At 46.2% G+C, this 19,344-nt stretch overlaps 2 protein-coding genes across 2 annotated transcripts in view; one reads left to right on the top strand and one right to left on the bottom strand.

The window, feature by feature from the left end:
* The window catches only part of CSMD2 (CUB and Sushi multiple domains 2), a 609,437-nt gene that overhangs the window by 342,812 nt on the left and 247,281 nt on the right, over nt 1–19,344 (bottom strand). The window contains exon 6 of the mRNA XM_077150390.1: nt 563–675. Within this exon, the coding sequence (XP_077006505.1) occupies nt 563–675 (113 nt within the window). The remainder of the gene's footprint in view (nt 1–562; nt 676–19,344) is intronic.
* Nucleotides 15,388–16,126, top strand: HMGB4 (high mobility group box 4). The gene has a single exon (XM_077150389.1). It carries the CDS (start codon nt 15,519–15,521, stop codon nt 16,107–16,109), a length of 591 nt encoding a protein of 196 aa, XP_077006504.1. The 5' UTR covers nt 15,388–15,518; the 3' UTR covers nt 16,110–16,126.

Raw genomic sequence — 19,344 nt, 5'->3', positions numbered from 1 at the left:
TTTACAGGTTGGAGCATCGACGTGTTCCCTAATGTTATTTTTGCCTCTGCTTTTCATATATGCGTGTTCTAGATAAAATGAGAAACAGCTGAAATGTGGGTGGCTGTCCCACTTTTTCCTGGAGTGGGCTAAAGTGCGGCGGTTAAGAGAGTGGCCTCTAGGACAGGAGTTCAGATAACCTTGGACACTTGGCTTAATGTCTCTGAGCCTCAGCTTCCTTGCCCATAAAAAGGAGATGGTGACAGTATTTATCTCCCTCGGGAGGGATGAGGATTAAATGAGCTGATGCGTGTCAGGGATCTCTTGGAGGACATTCGGTGAGCATCGGCTGCTACAATTAACCTGAACTTGGACTACGCAATCAGAGGATTGTCTCTTTCTGGGCGACAGGCCACAATGACAGATGCACAGATGCAGATTCGCAGACCTTTGGGTGGCACAGAGGAGGCGGCGAGGATGCCCTGAAGCCACATCTGACCCAGTGTGAGGCCAGGACAGGCCTTTCCGGGTGTCATGTTCAGGGACCCCCCGGGGAGTGTGGCGGGCCCCGGGCCCTGCTTACCTTGGTACTGGGCGCTAAAGCCGCGCTGCCGGTGGTTGCCATCAGATGTGAAGTGCAGCCGCAGCCAGTTCTTGCTGCTGATGACGGGCGCCGGGAGGCTGGCTCCGGTGAACCTGCGGGGACAGGAAGCAGCGTGGGGTCAGCGGCCGGCTGCAGAGGGGCCAGCAGGGGCGGGGCATCCAGGAGTCTCCCTCCTTCCCCTGCTTGCCTGGGCCTCCGCCCAGCTCCTGTAGCAGGAACCTGAGGCCTGAGCCGCATGAGGCTGGCTTGGTGGGACTCAACCCAGCAACGGGTTGGGCGTCCCCCCACTATTGTGTTTTCCTGAGAGACTGAGAGGATGGGGCAGATCCTCTAGCTCCGACCCCTTGAGCAGTGGTCCAGCCTCCATGAGTCAGGGCCTGGGCATCCCAACACACAGTGTGTCCTTCACCTGGGTAAGAGCCTGTGTTGAGGCCACTCACCAGGCCCCTGGTCTCCGGTTCCTACCCCTGCCCCTGTTGCCTCCCAAGGTTCTCTCCCAACCCCTACTGGGGGCCCCCTCCCTCCTGTCTTGAACCCCACTTAGGCTAACCCCACTTAGGCTAACCCCTTTGGGTTCCAGCCAACCAGCCCTCTCCATGACCCCCACTCTTGGCTCGGTGCGTGGGGGAACGCTGCTGCTCAAGTTCCTTTGACCATAGCTGCATCCTCTCATGGTCTCTACAAACTGGCTGCCTTTCCTGCTTTGCCTGGATGCAAGGCATCTCTTACCCTCGCCATCCTAGCCTCCTGGTGGACTGCCATCTCAAGCTGGCTTCCAGGTCAATCACATCTTTCCTCTCGTGGTTGCTTGGGGTGTGAGAATCTTTGGTGGCTCCCCAGCACTTACCCAAGACTGGCCTTCCAAATTTTACAACCTGACTCTGCTTGGCCAACCCTCTGTTCGGCCTCTCCATGGCACCAGGCTACACCTCTGGTGCCCCAAACCTCATTCCCATGCACCCCAGGAATTCCCTCTCACCTCCTCTCCTCTAGACTTGACCTCCTAGCTGGCCAGAAGTTCCATGTCTTCCTTCTCTTCCTCCCTGCATAGAAATGAGGGGGCTAAACCTCCCAATGCTTCCTGTTAATCTGGCTAAATCTCTCCCCATTCCTACCTGCTTCCATTCCCATGTTTGCACCCTATCAACATTTCCTAAGTGTCCTTGCCTTCGCCCTTTTCTAGGGTTTTGCCCCTTCTGCCTGGAATACTGCTTATAGGTAACTCTCTCATGGGCACCCCCAGGCCTGCAACTTCAGGAAGCCTCTCGAGTGCCATATCCCAGGAAAGTGTCTCCCACTCTCCTTAACTTTGAAGCCACACAGATTTAGGTTCAGATTCAGACTTCACTACTTACTACCAGTTAATTGAACCTTCTTGGAAGGAGAATAACGTCACCCTGAAGAATTCATGGGGATAAGTGAGCGACCTTATGGGAAGGAGTCTAGTCCAATATCTGGCATGTATTAGTTCAATAAGCATAGTTTTCCTTTAATTTTCTCTGCGATGTCACTGTTTTTCGTTCAAGTTATCATTCAGTTGCCTGTGCGTGTGTGTCCCTAAGATGACTCCTCAAATGGGGCAGCAGAACCTAGCGGTGAGGAAGCTGAGGCTCTGGAGTGCTCAGCTGTGTGATCTCAGGTTGTCTGTGACCCAGGGACCTTATCTACAGCATGGGGAGACTAATGACCCCTCCTTCAAAGGCTTGCCGGGGTTAAACGAGATAATATAACAAAATGACCCAGCAATGTTGCACCTACCACATCATTCACAGCACTGAAGTCTATATCTGAAGGTGATGAAAAGGGGGAAAGGTTAGCTTGTGTATATGGTAAGGAAATAATATATATTTTTAAAACTCCATGGAGCTACAATGCACAAACAATAGACCCTACGGTTTATCCCATAAACTATAGTTAATGGTAAATTGTAAAATGTGTTTTTGTCAATTGTAACACAGTCCACACCAATGCAAGCTGCTAATAAAAGGGTGGTAAATGAGAATCTTGGATTTCAGACATGATTGTTCTGTAATCCCATAACTTCTCTTAAAAAAATAAAACCACCTTAGCACAGACCCTGGCAGATAGTAAACCCTAGGTAAATGGCACCTAACATAATACCTCAAAGCTGGCATGCCAGGGTCCCAGCAGAAAACAGGTGGCACACTCAAATAAGAAGAGAGGAAATGGTTACCCCTAAATGAGAGGCTGTGTGGAAAGGACCACCCTATAGGACCCAGATCATCCGCCAGTTTGGGAAAAGTCCCACCAGGAGGGAGCAAGGAACGAATACCCTGAATTCACTCTCTTCCCTCTTCCTCCTCTCATCTCCTGCTGGTGCTCCTGTTGATGGAACCCAATTGGAAGCCTGAGGGCAAAGGAGCACACAGAGGCAGTCCCAGGTTAAGTCTCCTTAGGCACCAAGCAGGACGGGTTTGGAGTACCAAATGGAAGCGATCCAACATAGTTGGTCTACGCACCCTACAAAACTGAGTTCTTCCTATAATGAAAATGCTGACATGCCAAACTCCAGGAATATAACCTATATAGCTATGGTAAGAGCTATTATAGAAACCAATTACGGTGTTTCACCAAATCCCATTTAAAATAGTTTATTGCAGTCTGAGTCATTTAAGTTTTCTAAGGAGCCACAAACAGTCTTGAGGTGTTTCTTTTTTTTTTTTTTCCCCTCCAGGCCAAATTCAATTCTATCTCAATGACAAAGCCTGGAGGTTATTTATGTAAGGGAAGTAGACATAGGGGGATTCACCTGAATAATTCAGAACCAAAGACTCTATTGTGAAAGGGAATGAGAGGAAGGTGATGGGGTCCCAAGAGCCGGAGGAGATTAATGATCAATATTATCTCTGCAGACCAGGACTGCGACCTCAGGGAAGTCAGCGAGGCTCCCCACCATTGCTGGGGTAGGACCCATCACTTTCACCTGCCCTAGTACAGCCTGGAGAGACCCAAGGACACGTCTCGCCTCCCTTTTCTCCCACACCTTTACTCACCTCCTGTTAATTCCAACCCCTGCCTCTTTAAGCATAATTGTTGAGCAGCTGAGAATTTCTTGGAATTTATCCAAGAATTGGGAGCTTACAAGATAATGGAATCAAGCTCTGCCATAGAGATCTTGTTGTACCTCTGCTCAAACCCCCCAGTAAACAAGAGAAAACGGGTGCGTGCAACGACAGGGATGGATCTCAAACCATTACTGCTGAGCAGTAAAAGAGGATCTACTGCATGGTGTCATTTATATAAAACTAGAGAAAAGATGAATCTGTAGCAAGACAAAGCAGAGCCGTGGTTGCCAAGGCTGGAGGTGAAGGTGGGGGTAGGGATTGGGGTGTTGGGAATATTCTGTTATCTTGAATGAGATGGTTGTATATGGAAGTGTTCACATTTGCCAAAGCTCCAAAGAACTATACATTTAAAATGAGTGCATTTCATTGTATGTAAATTTTGCCTTAATGGACTTAATAAACAAAGCACACTTTCAATGGCTCCCATTCTCAGAGTAAAACTCCTTCCTATGATCTTCAAAACATTAAAGGAGTTGGTGTCCCATCACCTCTTCTCCTCTTCTCCTTATGCTTCAGTCATGCAGATTTCTTGCTGTTCAAAACTGGCCAGCTGTGTACCTGCCGCAGGGCCTTTGCACTTGGCATTTCCTCTGCTTGCTACACTGCCTCTTCTACCAGCCTCCAACTAACTCACCTGCTCAATGTCACCTTTTCAGTGAAGCCTTCCTTGACTGACCCCTGACTGCCTTCCTTCCCTGAGTGCACACACTGTTCACCAAATAGAACAGCTTACACGTACTGGAACACACAGTGCTCTTTTGTGCTTCTCTGTCTTTAAGCTTGCTGCTCTTTAAGTCTTTTTCCGTTCTTTTTATGCCCTTTTCTGGCTGAACAGAGAGGCTAAGAAACTTGCTCAAGGGCACACAGCTATTAAGTGGCAGAGGAGGAATGCAAACCCAGTCTAACTCAGAGCCTATGCACTCAGCCACTGCATTACATGGCACACATATGCAAGGATGAAGGAGAACAGTGCAACTGTTGACGCTGAATTCTTATTCTTCCCCTATTTCCTCCCTCCAGGATTCTCTTCAATTTTGTTCTCTCTTAGAATCATAATTAAAGGAGAGAAACACAAAGAGAAATTCTCCCCTTCAAACATTTCTGTCCACATTAACTTCACTGTGGGGGGCCTGGGGAATTCCAAGTTTGCGCAGGAAATTGCGATTGCAGTACAACATAAAATGCATTTAAGCAATTACACTCCATTTTTTTTTTCTTTTTGGTAAATTGACTTCCGTTAAATGGGGCTTCATTAATGGGATCTGGCTTGGGGAGGATAAAAAAAAAATCCCTCCTTCTAATGTGTGTAGTTCATTATGGGAAAAGTAGCTTTGGGTTTCTCTGCAGAAAGCTCTAAGCCCTTCTCCTGGGACTAGGTGGGCTCAGAGTAGACTTCATGAAAAGCATCTCTTCTTAAGAAGCATCTTGTAGAGTCAGAATGTTGGGTGAGTCAGGATGTTGGGTGCCAAGAGACACCCCATAAGAGACAATCACTGTGACACTTTGCAAGGAATTGTTGCCTGATTGTAAGTGGAGGGAAAGGAATGTTAGGAGATTTTGTTTAAATCCCAGCATCCCTGGAAACGGACATCCTCAGGAAAGCATGCATTATTCATTCACTCACTATGCGTGTCCTGTGTATAAGGCACTGTACTTGCCAATGGGTGCCGCCTCCGCTGTGGCTCCCAGATATGGGGGTCCCTGAAAAGCTTGTAATCTATAGGGTCCAGCTGTAAAGTTCCCTCTTCTGTGTAGCTTCCACTTTTTCCCACTCAATACCCTCTGGCTTCTGTGCTCCCTGAGAACCTCCTGTGGGTGTCATTTCTCAACTAAACTATGCAAGTGACCTGTGTCTGAGTCAAGGTTGAAGCTCTCTGCATGGCAGTGCCAAGCACAAAAAAGGCAACTTTGGGAACTTGTCCATTCCCGAGGTAGGCCTGGGTGGATGTGAAATGTGGGAGGTGCTTGCCATTTCATACCCAATTCTTAAGCCCTCTTCCCTTCTGTCTTGTCAGCTCTCCTCCTGGGGGCTGGAGAGAACATCGTGATGTAATCAGGGAAACCCTTCTGGAAAAGTACCGGTCAGTGGCGGGCAAAGAGCACCAAGGCCAACTGTTGCTTCTCTGTCCACCTCCCAGTTATCTTCCATCGCTAAAGCAAACCTTTACTGACTCAGCCCTTAGATTCAAGCTCATCACAAATGATTTTCCTGTCAGTTTTCCTTTAACCAAATCCCTAGGACTCATGCTCTGTCAAAATAAACCCCTTTCCCTAAACAATCCCAAGATGTTTATATTTATTTTCCAGGAATTGGGTGAATGTCTAGGATGAATGCAAGTCTGTTTTGGATATGGGTTTCTGGAACTCTCCATTCTCCAGCCTTATCATTGAAAAGAGAACCCATAGCCTCCCGAGGCTGTTGTTTCCAACAGTAACTACCTACCCCATTTGTGCCAATCTGGGCCACCTCATAAGGATTCAACTCCTAGTTACCTGTCATATGTTTGGAATTGGTTACTGTGCAGATTTGAAGCTATCATGTACCCCAGAAAAGCCTTGTCCTTTAGTCCCTATTCAGTATTGCTGGATGGAATCTTTTTGATTGTTTCTGTAGAGATGTGACCCACCCAATTGTGGGTGGTAACTTCTGATCAGATGGTTTTCATGGAGATATGTCTCTACCCATTCAAAGTGGGTTTGCTTACTGGAGCCCTTTAATAGGGAACCATTTTTGGTAAAAGCTTTAGAGCAACCAGAACCAACGGAGTCCACACAGTCAGAGACCTTTGGAGATGAGGAGGGAAAATGCCCCAGAGGGAGCTTCATAAAACAAGTCAGGAGAGAAAGCTAGCAGATGTCACCATGTGCCCTCCCAGCTGAGAGAAACCCCGAACTTCATTGGCCCTTTCTTTGTTGGTGCCTTAATTTGGACATTTTCACAGCCTTAGAACTGTAAACTTGCAATTTAATAAATTTCCCTTTTTAAAAACCATTCTGTTTCTGGTTTATTGCATTCTGGCAGCTTTTGCAAACTAAAGCAGTTTCTATGCTGTGAACAAACCAAAATTCCTCCCAGCCATTCCTGCTCCTTAGCGTTCCCTCTCCCCTTAATCTGTACCATCTTTCCAATCACCCAATCCAGCCATCACCTTTAACTTCTCCTTCTTCTTCGCCCCCAAGGCAAACTGTGGCCAAGTCTTCCCCACTTTATGATCTCATCATTTCTCACCTGGACTCTAGAGTCAGCTTCTGATCTGCTATCTGCCTCCAATCCATTTTTCAAACTTTGAGGTGATTTGATCAAGTCCCTGCCTTGCTCGCAAGCCTGCAGCAGGGGTCCACTGGTTCTAGGACAAAGTCCAAATGTTTTAGTGCAAGATGTAAGTGCCCTGCTTTCCTGCCTTCACTCCCCAATGACACCTTCAACTCCAGCCATATGGAAAGTCTCGTGTGTCCTGGAACATGTCAAGTACTTTTCAAGTCTCGAAGTCTTTGCATGTACTATTTCCTCTGCCTGGAATGGTTCCTGTTTCCCCAACTGGCTCCCTGGGAAATTATCCCTCCTACCAATCTAACTGTATGTCTCCTTTCCCCAACCTCTCCTTTTTTGCCCCCACGTGAGGAGCAGCCCCCTCCACTGTGCTCCCGTTGCATGGACATGCCCCTGCATTGTACTGGACACACCAAACTCTAATCATCTCTGGACATGACCATCCCCTTTACTAGAAGTGCACTCCATGAGAGCAGGGACAAGATTTTCTTTGTTCACTGTTTCCAGTGACACAACATGATGTTGGCACACAGAACGAATGAGAAGGGGCCAGAAAACTAAGGCCCTTGTCTGCTTTTGTAAATAAAGTTTTATCGGATCCCTAACCAGGCCCATTCATTTACATATAGTCTACAGCTACTTTCATACAATGACAGAATTGAGAGAAGAAGAGATGATAGCCTGTACAGTGTTTGTTATCTGGCCCATTATAGGAAGAGTTTACTGACCCACATCACAGAAGCCTCACAGAGTAGGTTGGTTGGTAAGGTGAAAAAGCAGCTTCTAAAAGGGAACGGCAAAAGGATACATTCACGGCTGAGATAGTTCCTTATAACATAAAATATTTTCACTGATTCTTTTAATGTAGGACCAAGGCTGTTCCTTTGACTATGGGTCCATTCTTTGCATTGTCTATCTTTATACACTATTCCCATAAAGTGTCATTCACCATTTCTAATTTTGGTACAGGTTATCCATTCAACAAAAATTTACTTAACACCTACTTGTGCCAGGCACCATACCAGGCACTAGTGACGCAGTGTGAGCAAGACAGACAAAATCCCTGCCCCACAGAACTTATCCAGGGGGTGCAGGTGTCTTCACTCACACCTGATATTTAGGAAGCAATTTTTTTCAGAGATTCTCCATTATGGAGTCATTCCAAAGCATTCAATTTAGTTTCCATAGACACAGCTATATTTCCTTTCACAGCCATATTTCATCAGTTTATGTGATGTTTAATTTAAATCACATAATTACAATAACAAGTATGACTGGCACAGAGAGAGCTGGCAATAAACCCAACCGATTCTCAGAAAGTGCAAGATTCAGCTGGTGGGAGCAGAAGAGCTCAGGCCTTGAAGGTGGGGGTGGAAGAGGGTCTGGTGGCAGCTGGAACATCTACCGAGGCCATGGGCATGCTGCTAATCCCTGAAATTGCTTTGGGAGAGATGGGTAAAGAACATTTTCACTGCACATGCTTTGTGAATGAATGAATGTATGAGGGAATAAATGGCAGCTGCTTGCTTTTAATGGTGAGGCATGTTTTCTAATTACATCTCCTGCTGCAATCAGGAGAATGAGAACCAGCTAATCATATAATCTTAGATTTGAGGACTTCAGAGGTCTTACAGGTCTAATGCCAAAGCTATGTATGAATCCTACCCCCCGCATTCTTGCCAAATGATCAGTCGAGATCTGTTCTGAATGTTACCAATAATCAAGAACTCCCCTCCTTGCCAACTGCTCCTTTGCTCCACCCTTACTTTTTTCCAACTCATCCTTCAGGTCTCAAGCCTACAAGCCACTAGCTCCAGGAAGCCATCCCTTTGGCGGGTTCCCCCATGGTTCCTTGACTTTCTCTACCCTAGCACTTGTTGTGTCTTTCAGGGGTCTGTATCACCTACAGAACTGTAAGCTCCCTGAAGACAGGAGCTGTTCCTATCTTGGTTCAAAGTTCTTTACTTGAGACCTATCATAGTGCTTGACACATGGAAAAGGCTCAATCAATACTGCTGAATGCATGCATGAATGATGTCCTGCTGGTGGAAGCAGAGGGCATATGTGCAGAAAAGCAGAGGAAGTGGCAGGTGAGCAGGTGGTCCCCTGGCACTGCCCACTCCTGCCATGATGGTATGCTCTCATTTCTGGTCCCTCAGCCCTCACACCGCTCCCATTCACTGGGCAGCTTCTGGTATGTTCTTGGGGACTGTTCTCATGATAACATGTCCCACATGTAGCAACAGTTGAATCTGGTAATCAGTGTGGGCAAATGCTCCTTCTCCCCCAGAACAACTCAATAAACTTAACAAATTATCAAGGCTCTTCCCGGCTCAGCTAATTGTTAGCTCCAGGGAACCCACACAAACCACATCAGGTAAATGTTTTTCTGCCAGATGCAATGCTCTCTGGAGGGCATGTGTCTGAGTCTGGGAGTGCTGAAGGACAGAGCCCCTGGCTGCACTTGCAGATGGGATGAAGGCAGTGGGATGAGGGCTTTCTCTCAGACATCTTGTGTGCTGGGGGGTGGCACCTTGGGAAAGTCTGGAGGCAGCTTGGGGGTGCCAGTTTCCTTCCATTCCTAGCTCAGCTGCTTGCTTGGCATGGCTGCTGGGTAAGGATTTACTGCCTCTGTGGAGAGAATGTGCCCATAATGCTGAAGTGAGCTTAATGGGGTGAGGTCTGGGGATGGCAGTAGGGGAGATGGCAGCAGGGGAGATGGCAACGGCTGGTGGTGGATCTCTGGCAACTTTCCAGGGGATGCCCTGGGAAGGAGTGGAACCTACCAACCTTCCTTTTCTGTCTCAGTCTAAGTCAGGCAGGTCCACTCTCTCCTGACCACTAGAAGCCTTTGAAGACCGGTCTCAATCCATAGCTCCTGAAAAAGGCAGCCCTGAACATCATGTGAGCCTAAGTTTCTGGCTGATTGGATCAGGTGGCCCTATCCCCATTCACTTGGGAGCTGCTGGTACCTTCTTGGGACTCTTCTCATGATGACATGTCATGAAGGTAGGTTCCTGGGGCCCGGTATGAGATTACTCAGTGGAGAGAAGTGTTAAGCACACATTTGGACAAAAGAAGGCCCCACAGGTATGGTTTTCCCCAGAGGAGTTTCAGTAAAAGGGTGTCCCACCATCATCCTTCCATCTCTGTTGCCACACCAGCCCTGACCACCCTTCATAAACAATGGTCTGCCCCTTGCACATTCACCCTTCTCCAGGTCCTGCACAAGTCTCACTGCAACAGAATCTAAGCGGTCTCTGTTACCACCTATTAGACCCAAGATCCAAGGTGATAGCCTGGAGGCCTGGTGACTTCTATGCCCTGAGTTGTTAAATCTGTACCCACATCAGGACTGGCTCAGGAGCAGGGTGCAAGCTTCAAGAGCCTGATGAGCACAGCAGACACTTACCATCTACCTGGACATTCTTCCTTTCCTGGCTCAAGTGTCTGCCCAATTGGAGAGGCTTCCTGTCTTGTTCATCATCTGTCTTGCTACCAAACACAAAGGCAGTAGGTTTAAGAAGTTGAGGCTAATGGCTGGTGGGCCTCTGGCGTTAGAAAGTCCTACATTTGAATCCTGGCTCTGCTGTGTTACTAGCAGTATGAAAGCAGGCACGTGATGTAACTTCTTCGAGCCTCATTCTCCACCTTTGTGCAATGGAAATCACCATCTCTGATGGGATTCTTGCGAACAGCCATGCTCACGGATATAATGTGTCTTGGGCTGTGCCTGACACATAGTAGGTGCCTCACCAAATGTTATTTCTCCCCTTTGCTTAGGTCTAACAAGAGATGGGATGGGATCTTACCCATTTCCAGATCATGCTAAGATTGGGCAGATTCCAGGGTGGTTTGGCCTAGATGTCTCCAGGCAAGTAAGGGTGCCTGCATCCATTCTGATGACAGAGTAGGGCAAGAGCGAGAGGATGGGGTGCCCAGCAGCACCCTGGGTGGCTGATGTACTTGACTGTCACCTCCCCTCTCTCTCCTCTTTTGTTTACACCAGCTCTTATTTCCTCAGCCTGGCCCAGCTTCCTCAGCCATGGCCAGACATGACTTGGAGAAGGGACCAGCCCCCTTCCTGGGAGGGTGGTAATGTGTACCTTTCAGAGGCCTCCAGGAATTACATTTGGAAAATACTTCTCATTGGGAGGAAATGTTTGCAGATGGTTTACGGAGGTGCCACCCATGCCAGTGTTTGCCTGCCACGTGACTGCCATTCTGAGTGTGAGCAGCATCGGCCCTCCCTGCAACATTCCCCAGGAGGCAGGCAGCCAGCTTTGCCTGAGAGTTCAGGAGCAATGAAGCTCCGAGTGAGAGAGTGAGTCTCCTGGGCTGCTGGAGAAGAGCTGGGCCGCACATCACAGGGACACTAAGGTCAAAGCAGCAAGGATTCTGGTCCTACCTCCATCAACTACCGGTTTTGTGACCTCGGAGGGGTGGCGTCATCTCTCTGAGCCTCCCCATGGTGTGTATCTTCTAGTGCAGAAGTGAGGATTAAATGTGATGCAGTGATGTTCATAAAATCCACGGTGCAGCCTAAAGAAACAGGAGCTACAATTTTTGGTCATGTCATATTTCCATGTAGCAAGGGAGAATCGTGGGCAAAAGAATACTAAGATTTATTGAGTAAAGCAATTTGGAATAGAGATTAAGTACACGGGCCCTGGAAAGAGACTGCCTGGGTTCAAAACTACTTGCTGTATCACTTTGGACTGGCTTTGGGTCTCAGTTTCTCCATTTATTTAATAGGGATAACAATAGCATCCATTCCATGGAGTGGTCAGGAGGTTTAAATGAGATGATGCATACGCAAGCTCTTTAGCACAGTGCCTGGCACATGACAGGTTCTCAATAAGTATTACTGAGGGCTCACTATGTGCCACAGTCATACATATACTGTCTCAGTAACAAGAGAGTATGGGAAGCTGGGAAATGCAAGGTAAAGGATTGTCTCCTAGAACTAACCAAGATGCGTTTGCATCATTTCACAGTTAATCCTCACAGCTTTATTATTCTACTTTTCAAAACAAGCCAAACTTGCCCTAAGTTATCCCGCTAGGAAGTGGCAAAGCTAGAATCTGAACTCATTTCTGCCTGCTCTTAACACCTCTTCTTTCCACTTCAGGTTAAAGGAGCTCACGCGACCTCAGAGGCAGAAGTTACCTACCAGCTTGCCTGGAGAGCGTTTTTCAAATAAGTCCATGGATTGCAACCCATTAGTGGGTCATGAGATCAGTTTGTGGTTTGCACTTCTAAATAACAAAGTAGTGTAGAAGAGAGTATAACAGAATAGAATAGAAAATAAAAGAGCATGTCACACACGTAGTAAGAGTGTTCTTAGTTACCTATATCTTTACAATGGGGATAAAAAACAACATCCCCCCTCAGAGGGTCGTTATGAGGAATAAATGAAATAACATATTAAAATACTTAGAACAGAGGCTGGCATATATTAAACACTATATGAATATCAAGTCTGTATGTGGGTAATGAGTCATGATATCAAATGCATTTCTTACTGTAGATGGTAATTTAAAAAGTTTGAAAATACTGATCTGACATCTCTAGACAAGGGTTAGAAGATTTACAGACCTCAGGCCAAATCCAGCCTACCATCTGCTTTTGAAAATAGAGTTCTATTGGAACACAGTCGTGCTCGTTCATGTACAGATTGTCTGTGGCTACTTGTGAGCTCCATGTTAGAGTTGAGTTCTTGCAACAGAGACCGTGTAGCCCACAGAACCTGAAATATTTATTATCTGGCCCTCTTGTCCGATGCCCCCATCTAATGGTCATGTCTAGAGAGTAGAGAGCCTCTTTCTAGGTCTTGTGAACCTTGTCTTGCCAAAGCCCTTGCAGGCCCGCTTGCCTGAGCAGACCACACTAGGCTGCTGGAACACCAGGAACTTGGGTCTTCAGAAGCTCAGTGTTCTTCTACCCTGGGCTGATGCTCACACTTGCTTTATTGACCCACCTCTATGGTTCTACAGTGGTGGAAGAATAGAGACAGGGAGCACTCATCTGGGTTCCCATCAGGAAATAGACGACCCACTGAAATTAGAGGAACTCAAAGAGTGTTTCATAAAGGGACTGTTGACAAAGGTGGTAGCAGGTGAGCCACAGGGGGAGCAGAGTACTTGAGGCTGGTCAAAACTGGTGCCACCCAAGGCAGGAGAGGACAAGGGGAAGGAGCAATTACTGAATGCGATGGAGGGCGAGTCATTTAGAAAGGTTGCCTTAAGAGGAGCAGAGACTTCTAGTCAAGGGGCAGGGAGCCAGCTCCAGGGGACCCTGCAGGAAGGGAACCCAAAAAATAAATACCCCAACCTCACCTCCTCCTTCCCTGCTCTTCGGTTGGGGGTTCCCACTGGCCAAACTGAAATGCAATCCAGAAGGTACAGGGAATGTTGATGTGGTCTATATGGGTCGGCTTGGTGGACAGCAGGATGGAGGCAGAAAGTAGGGTGGAGGAGGTTGGCAAAGGGATCTGGGTTGGGGGACTTTAGACGTCCAGGGTGCACAGTACTGGTTTAGAAAGCCAGGTTTATTTACCCTCCTTCCGCTGTGCTAGATAAGGAATTTCCTTGCTTATTTCCTCTAAGTTGGGAGTTTGGCCTGAACACCAAAATTGCCATTGATTTAACCTTTTCTTCCTTCCTCTGCCTAAGTCTGCTAGGCTCCAGATTGTTAATGGAGTTGATCTTCCTAGATCTATCATTGTGGGAGAGGTGGGAGGTTAGGAACAAAGAAATAAATAAACTGCTAGGTTTGTTTTTGTGTGTGTGAGCCTGAGCAGAGTCTGATTAACATCTATGGACTTTATACAAATTCTTCCTCACATCCCATCCTTTTTTCTTTTTTTCAGGAAGGAGCTGTACCCCAGTCATCTCTGCACCCGAGCTCAAGTCCAAGGAACAGGTGGCCCAATGCCTGGCTCCTTGGGAGTAAGAACCAGAAGAATAAAAAGCTGCCTAGGTTGAGAAATGTCCCCAGAGTAAACAAGAGCCCACTGACCAGAGGCACCCTTTCCCCATGTCCATTTGCTCAGACTTCTTTGCTAGCATCTGATATCTTACAAGCCCCTGAATCCAGCCACAAAACTATGACATGTTACCCTGAGGGCATCTCAGCCTTCTCTGGCCAGTCCAAATGCTCATTTTATAGATGAGAAATCACAGGCTCACAGGTAGGAAGGGAATTGGCCAAGGTAGCTTACCCACCTTGCAGGAGAGCTGGGGAAGGTTTTCAAGATTGAGGATGCTAATCAATTTCCCTATTTCTTTTACAAAAAGTAGAAGTTGAAGTCAATCTTAAGGACCTGGGGATGGACTTGGCAAAAATTCAAAATGTAGTATAGTCTCAGGCAGGACTCCTTGGCAGGCTCAGCTGCTGAGGCCATGCGTTTGGACTTTTAGCTCCCAAAGACAGTTCTGAGCAGGGAGGATTAACAGGCTTGAGTCAGGCAGTCAGGGGTCAAAATCCAACCTCCCACCTGTTAGTGGCTGCTTGCCATTAAACAAGTGGCTTTTCATATTAATGAGACTCAGTATTCTTGCCCTGTAAATTGGGACTATCATCAGCCACTGGTTGTATTAAATCCAATGATATGTAAGTGCTTAATATGGTGACTCAAGGCCAATAAACAACACTTATCTGTTCCCTCCAATTGGAAGACTCCAATTGCTTTCAAAACAAAAAGCCAGATGCCAACTAAATGTCTTACTAGTTTGAGTGTAGCTGTTATATAGCTCTAACCCCATGAAACACAGAGACCCCTGAGATGAGAGTGAGGCGGGCCAAGAACTTTATCATTTTCAGGGACTCTAATGTAATTAGTAAAATTTCAAGGTTCCCCCCAAATTTCTTCATAGAAATAAAGAGTTCAGACTCACAGCCCAAGTGCTTGGGTTTTAAATTAGACAACTTTGTCCTGACAGGAACCAAGTCACAGCTGCCATACTTGATTATTTTTAGTGTTACTACTAAACCCTTTGTACTTTATGAGCTGCCACCATTCAAGGCAAACAGAGAGACTTCACATTTTATCACGACAGCTCTGGTGCCATCCACCTCTTCGTGTTCATTATTTTCAGCCTGTCTCTGGAAGGGATGATGTGGCATCTTGAAAAGCATATTGTGAGGAAAGTAGACCCACATGGCTCGCTATTACACCTGAGGGATTTAACTCCCCACCCCCCACTCCCCCAAAGCCAAGCAAAGCCCAGTGCCTCCAGGAAGTCAAAAAGAAATATTTCCAGGAGAAACAATTGCTTCGTAGTCTTCTCTGAATGAACCATCTTTCATGAGAGGCAAAAATTGATCTTCAAATATAAGAATACAGGTATGCAAATCCCAATAGGCATTGGCCAGGATTGCCCAGCTAGTAAGATGATGTCACAATCCTACCCTCTGACCCAACAATGCCACTACCATTGAAAAGGCTGCTCCCTACTGTGGCTCCTGCAGACAGAAAAATTCATCACAAGCAGAGCACCTTCTAGGTTGCTCCTGGAGTGTAGGGACAAAAGTCTCTGCTGTCCAAGTTACTGAATACAAGGGAAAAAATGATCTTATGAACATGGTCAAAGAAATCCAACTAAAGCCCAAGGTAAATGTCTCTTCGTACATCCACTTTTTGCTGAATTACAGAAGTAAGTTCAAGGAGCAGCAACCAAATACCTATCTTGGTTTTAAAGAGTTCTCTAGAAAGTGTTCGGAAAAATGGAAGTCCATCTCAAAGCACGAAAAGGCCAAATATGAAGCCTTGGCCAAGCTCGACAAAGCCAGATACCAGGAAGAGATGATGAATTACGTTGGAAAGAGGAAGAAAAGAAGTAAACGGGACCCCCAAGCACCTAGAAGGCCTCCATCGTCTTTCATACTCTTCTGCCATGACCACTATGCTCAGCTGAAGAAGGACAACCCAAACTGGTCAGTGGTGCAGGTGGCAAAGGCCTCGGGTAAGATGTGGTCTGCCAAGACAGAGGTCGAAAAGCAGCCCTATGAACAAAAGGCGGCTGTCCTGAGGGCCAAGTACCAAGAGGAACTCGAAACCTACCATAAACAACGTAACGCCAGGAAGAAATTCCAAGTGTCGGCTAGGAACCAGCGCAGAGGGAAAACTGAGTCGGGCAAAGCTGATGGATCCAATTTGAAAAAATAAAATGCCATTCGACTGTGTTGCCTGTATCTCTGGTCTCCTGTGTGGCTTTAAGCAGCCCTTGCTGCTGCTTTTGGGATGTGAGATGAGATTTGGAGCTGGGAAATTGATCCTGGGGAAGGGTTATCTTTGAGGGAGGTGGCAGCAGTGTTCAGAGGAATGCATGATCAGGTGACCACAGGACTCGGTTAGGGCAAGTCAGGGTCCAGCTCCAGTTTGAGAAGACGGGTAGCAGAGACTGGGCAGAATGAGGGCCAGACTGCCTGGTACTCTGGTCAGCCCCCCAGTTCAGGCCCCTGTGGAGAAAGATCACAACTAACTCAGGCAGAAACTCAGTCTCATGGGTGGGACCAAGACAGTAGAGGTTGGGAAGGTAGAGTTTAGGTGGCTCTGAGCGGTCTTGAGATTTGTCCAGTAATTCCAGGCTTCCAGCAAGACACAGAAACCATTAGCAGGTTGAGATGGGGCTCCAGGATGTTCTCTACCTTTTTCAGGATGAAACTTCAGGCTTCTGTGACTGGCTGGCAAAGGCTTGAAACCTGAGTAAGAATCATCCTGGGTCCCATAACCTGAGGGGAACCCTGTGAACATATTTCTACTGATAAAAATATAGTGCACATAATTGGGTGGATAGTTATTGCCTTCACAACCACCTGGCATGTATTGTTCTTCCTTTGGTCACAGAACACGGATCCCCTTTCACAATCAAAGCCAGGTCAGTCAGAGGACAGAGCCCCTCAGCCACAGTGATTGCTCTGGTGATGGGCTTATGGCCCAAGTAGGTCCAACAGGGGACTTGGCAGCCATTTTGCCATCACATAAAGCCTGAGAATGGCACCATGATGTTTTCCCATTTACATCAGAATTCTCCTGGACTTTCGTGGAAGATGGGCCAACACATATCCACTTCTGCCTAGAATGGTTTGGTTTAGGTTTCTTGCCACTTCACAAACAGGATTTGCTGTAAGTATCTGTACTGTAACGGGATCTTTCCAGGCAATGATGTACAGTGGACAATGTCTCATACCAATCAATAGAAACTGAAATGGAACATCTTTTGACATCTTCACATCAAAAAGCCTGGGTTAAATTGCAAAATTGCTTTTTGTTTTTGGCATCAGGTTATGCATGCAATGCAATTACACCTCTAACCTTTAATTTATCATGAAGGGCTTATACTCTACTGCACTGTTTTGAAGTTTTTATCTTAAAAGTAAAAATGTGTATTTTTGAAAAGATTTTTTTTCAGAACTGGATGAACATTTTAGGGAATAAGATAGTAGAGCGATTTAGAAATCCGTGGTCTGGAATCAAACAGCTTTTGGTTTGAATTCTAATTTTGCCACTTAAAAATCAAGTGACCTTGAGCTTAACCTCTTTATCAGTAAGATGGGGTCATATTCACTTCTCAGGTTATTGTGGGAATATATAAATCACTTTAGCTCAGAGTGTAAATAAATATTAAGAAATAAGAATCCATTAAATATTACCTCTTTTTATTGTAGCGATCTGGTTCCCTAATAATTATCATAAAGGAGTTTTATACTACTAACTATAATGTATGTAATATCACTTAAGAACTGTTAGAAATGTCATTAAAGATTTCCTATACAGTTTGGAGCTGACACTAAGGGATCATATTGCAGCCCCAATATCATCTTTCCTCCCTGATGCCCTACCATGGCTAATAAATCAAATTGGCTAACAAACAGAAAGTTCTATACAATAGATTTTCAAGTGGAAAATTTCCAAAGAAGTTAGACCCTTTGAGATGCACACCAGGACACTAGGGAGCTTTTAGTATAGCCTCAGACATTTTTCATAGAATGACCAGTGATCCCGCTGAGATGACCAAGTTTGGCAGACATTTGATTCCAGGTCGTGAATAAACCAGAGGATGCCTAACTCTCATCTTACCTTTGACCTCAGTTCATCTGGGTTCTATCCAATTTTAGAGTGAGACTTAGGACCCTACTGAGGATATCCATTCTGCTTAACACTTACAAATGTGCTAAGAGTTGTAAGTATAGTTTGTGCAGAACCTAGTGTTAAACCATTTGTAGACAACCTGCTTTTGGGTCAGGGTTTCGTGGGTAGGGGAGCAACTCTCTGGTTGTGATCTATTGAAAGTCAGCCCCCGACACAAGGGTTTGAAATAAACAAGCAAAAAAAAGTAAGAAAAGGAAACATTTTTTGTATATAAAAAAAGAAGAGTTGGAAGTCTCTTGGTTTTCAAACCCTTACTGGTATAAAAAAATCAAAGTAAGAAATAACCATTCTCCTAGAATGATTATTTAGAGGTCATTTCTCCTCCCTGTAGACGGCCTGGATTCTTAAGCTGTCCTTTGGAGGCTGGGTACTTTTCCATGTCTGCATACCCTCAGTAGCAGCAAGAGAGAAAATCTGAAACAGAAGAACCATGGTGGCTCTTTCAGGGATCCAGACACTATTATGGAGCATACGATTGGGAGATGGAAGACCCCCGTGCCTGTTTGTCTATAACCTTGACCTCTTGACCACACTACTTCTTAAGTCTCAAGTCTTCAGTACTCCTGCCAGCCTCACTCTCCTCAGCACCTCCCCTCTTGCCTAAGCCATATATGATTCACCAACCCTCTACAGAGGGTTCCCAAGTGCCAGCCAGGCCCTGTGCTGTGTAGAGTGAGGCACAACACGGGCTACCATTAGGTTCCTGCCCTGCAAGAACTTTCCTTCTGCTGAAAGAGACAGAGCGGGGCATAAATCACAGCACTACAAGGCATTATGATGAAATTGGAGAACATATAAGGTGCTAGGGGAGGGAGTGGGTATCGCCCATGAAGCTGATTGCTGAAGCCTTCGTGGAGAAAGCAGCCTTACCCTACTTGGCAATCTTATACTTTTGCTGGCAAAATTCCCATTTCCCATTCCCCACAGTTGCTGTTCCAACTTGACTCTGCTTCCTTCAGCCCAACCCCCATGCTCCAGAAGATGCCCTCATTTTCTGCTTCATTGAGAAACTAGAAATCATCATATATAAGTACTCTCAATTTTCTTCTTTTTCAAAATGTAATTCACACCCATGCTTTCCTCTTAGCATTGTGTCTCATGGGGAGATCTACCATCCTTCTGTTATCCCTTGTCCTTGTCTTTTCACCTTCTTCTACTGCCTCACTCAGAACTGGCTCCCTCCTTTTAGGATGCTGACTCTTCAGCCTTTAAGTTTGTACAAGTTAACTTGCCAGCCTTAACATCAGCA

Source organism: Tamandua tetradactyla, chromosome 2 (genome assembly GCF_023851605.1).
Source record: "Tamandua tetradactyla isolate mTamTet1 chromosome 2, mTamTet1.pri, whole genome shotgun sequence".
Classification (NCBI taxonomy): domain Eukaryota; kingdom Metazoa; phylum Chordata; class Mammalia; order Pilosa; family Myrmecophagidae; genus Tamandua; species Tamandua tetradactyla.
This window is presented reverse-complemented; position numbering and strand designations above follow the sequence as displayed.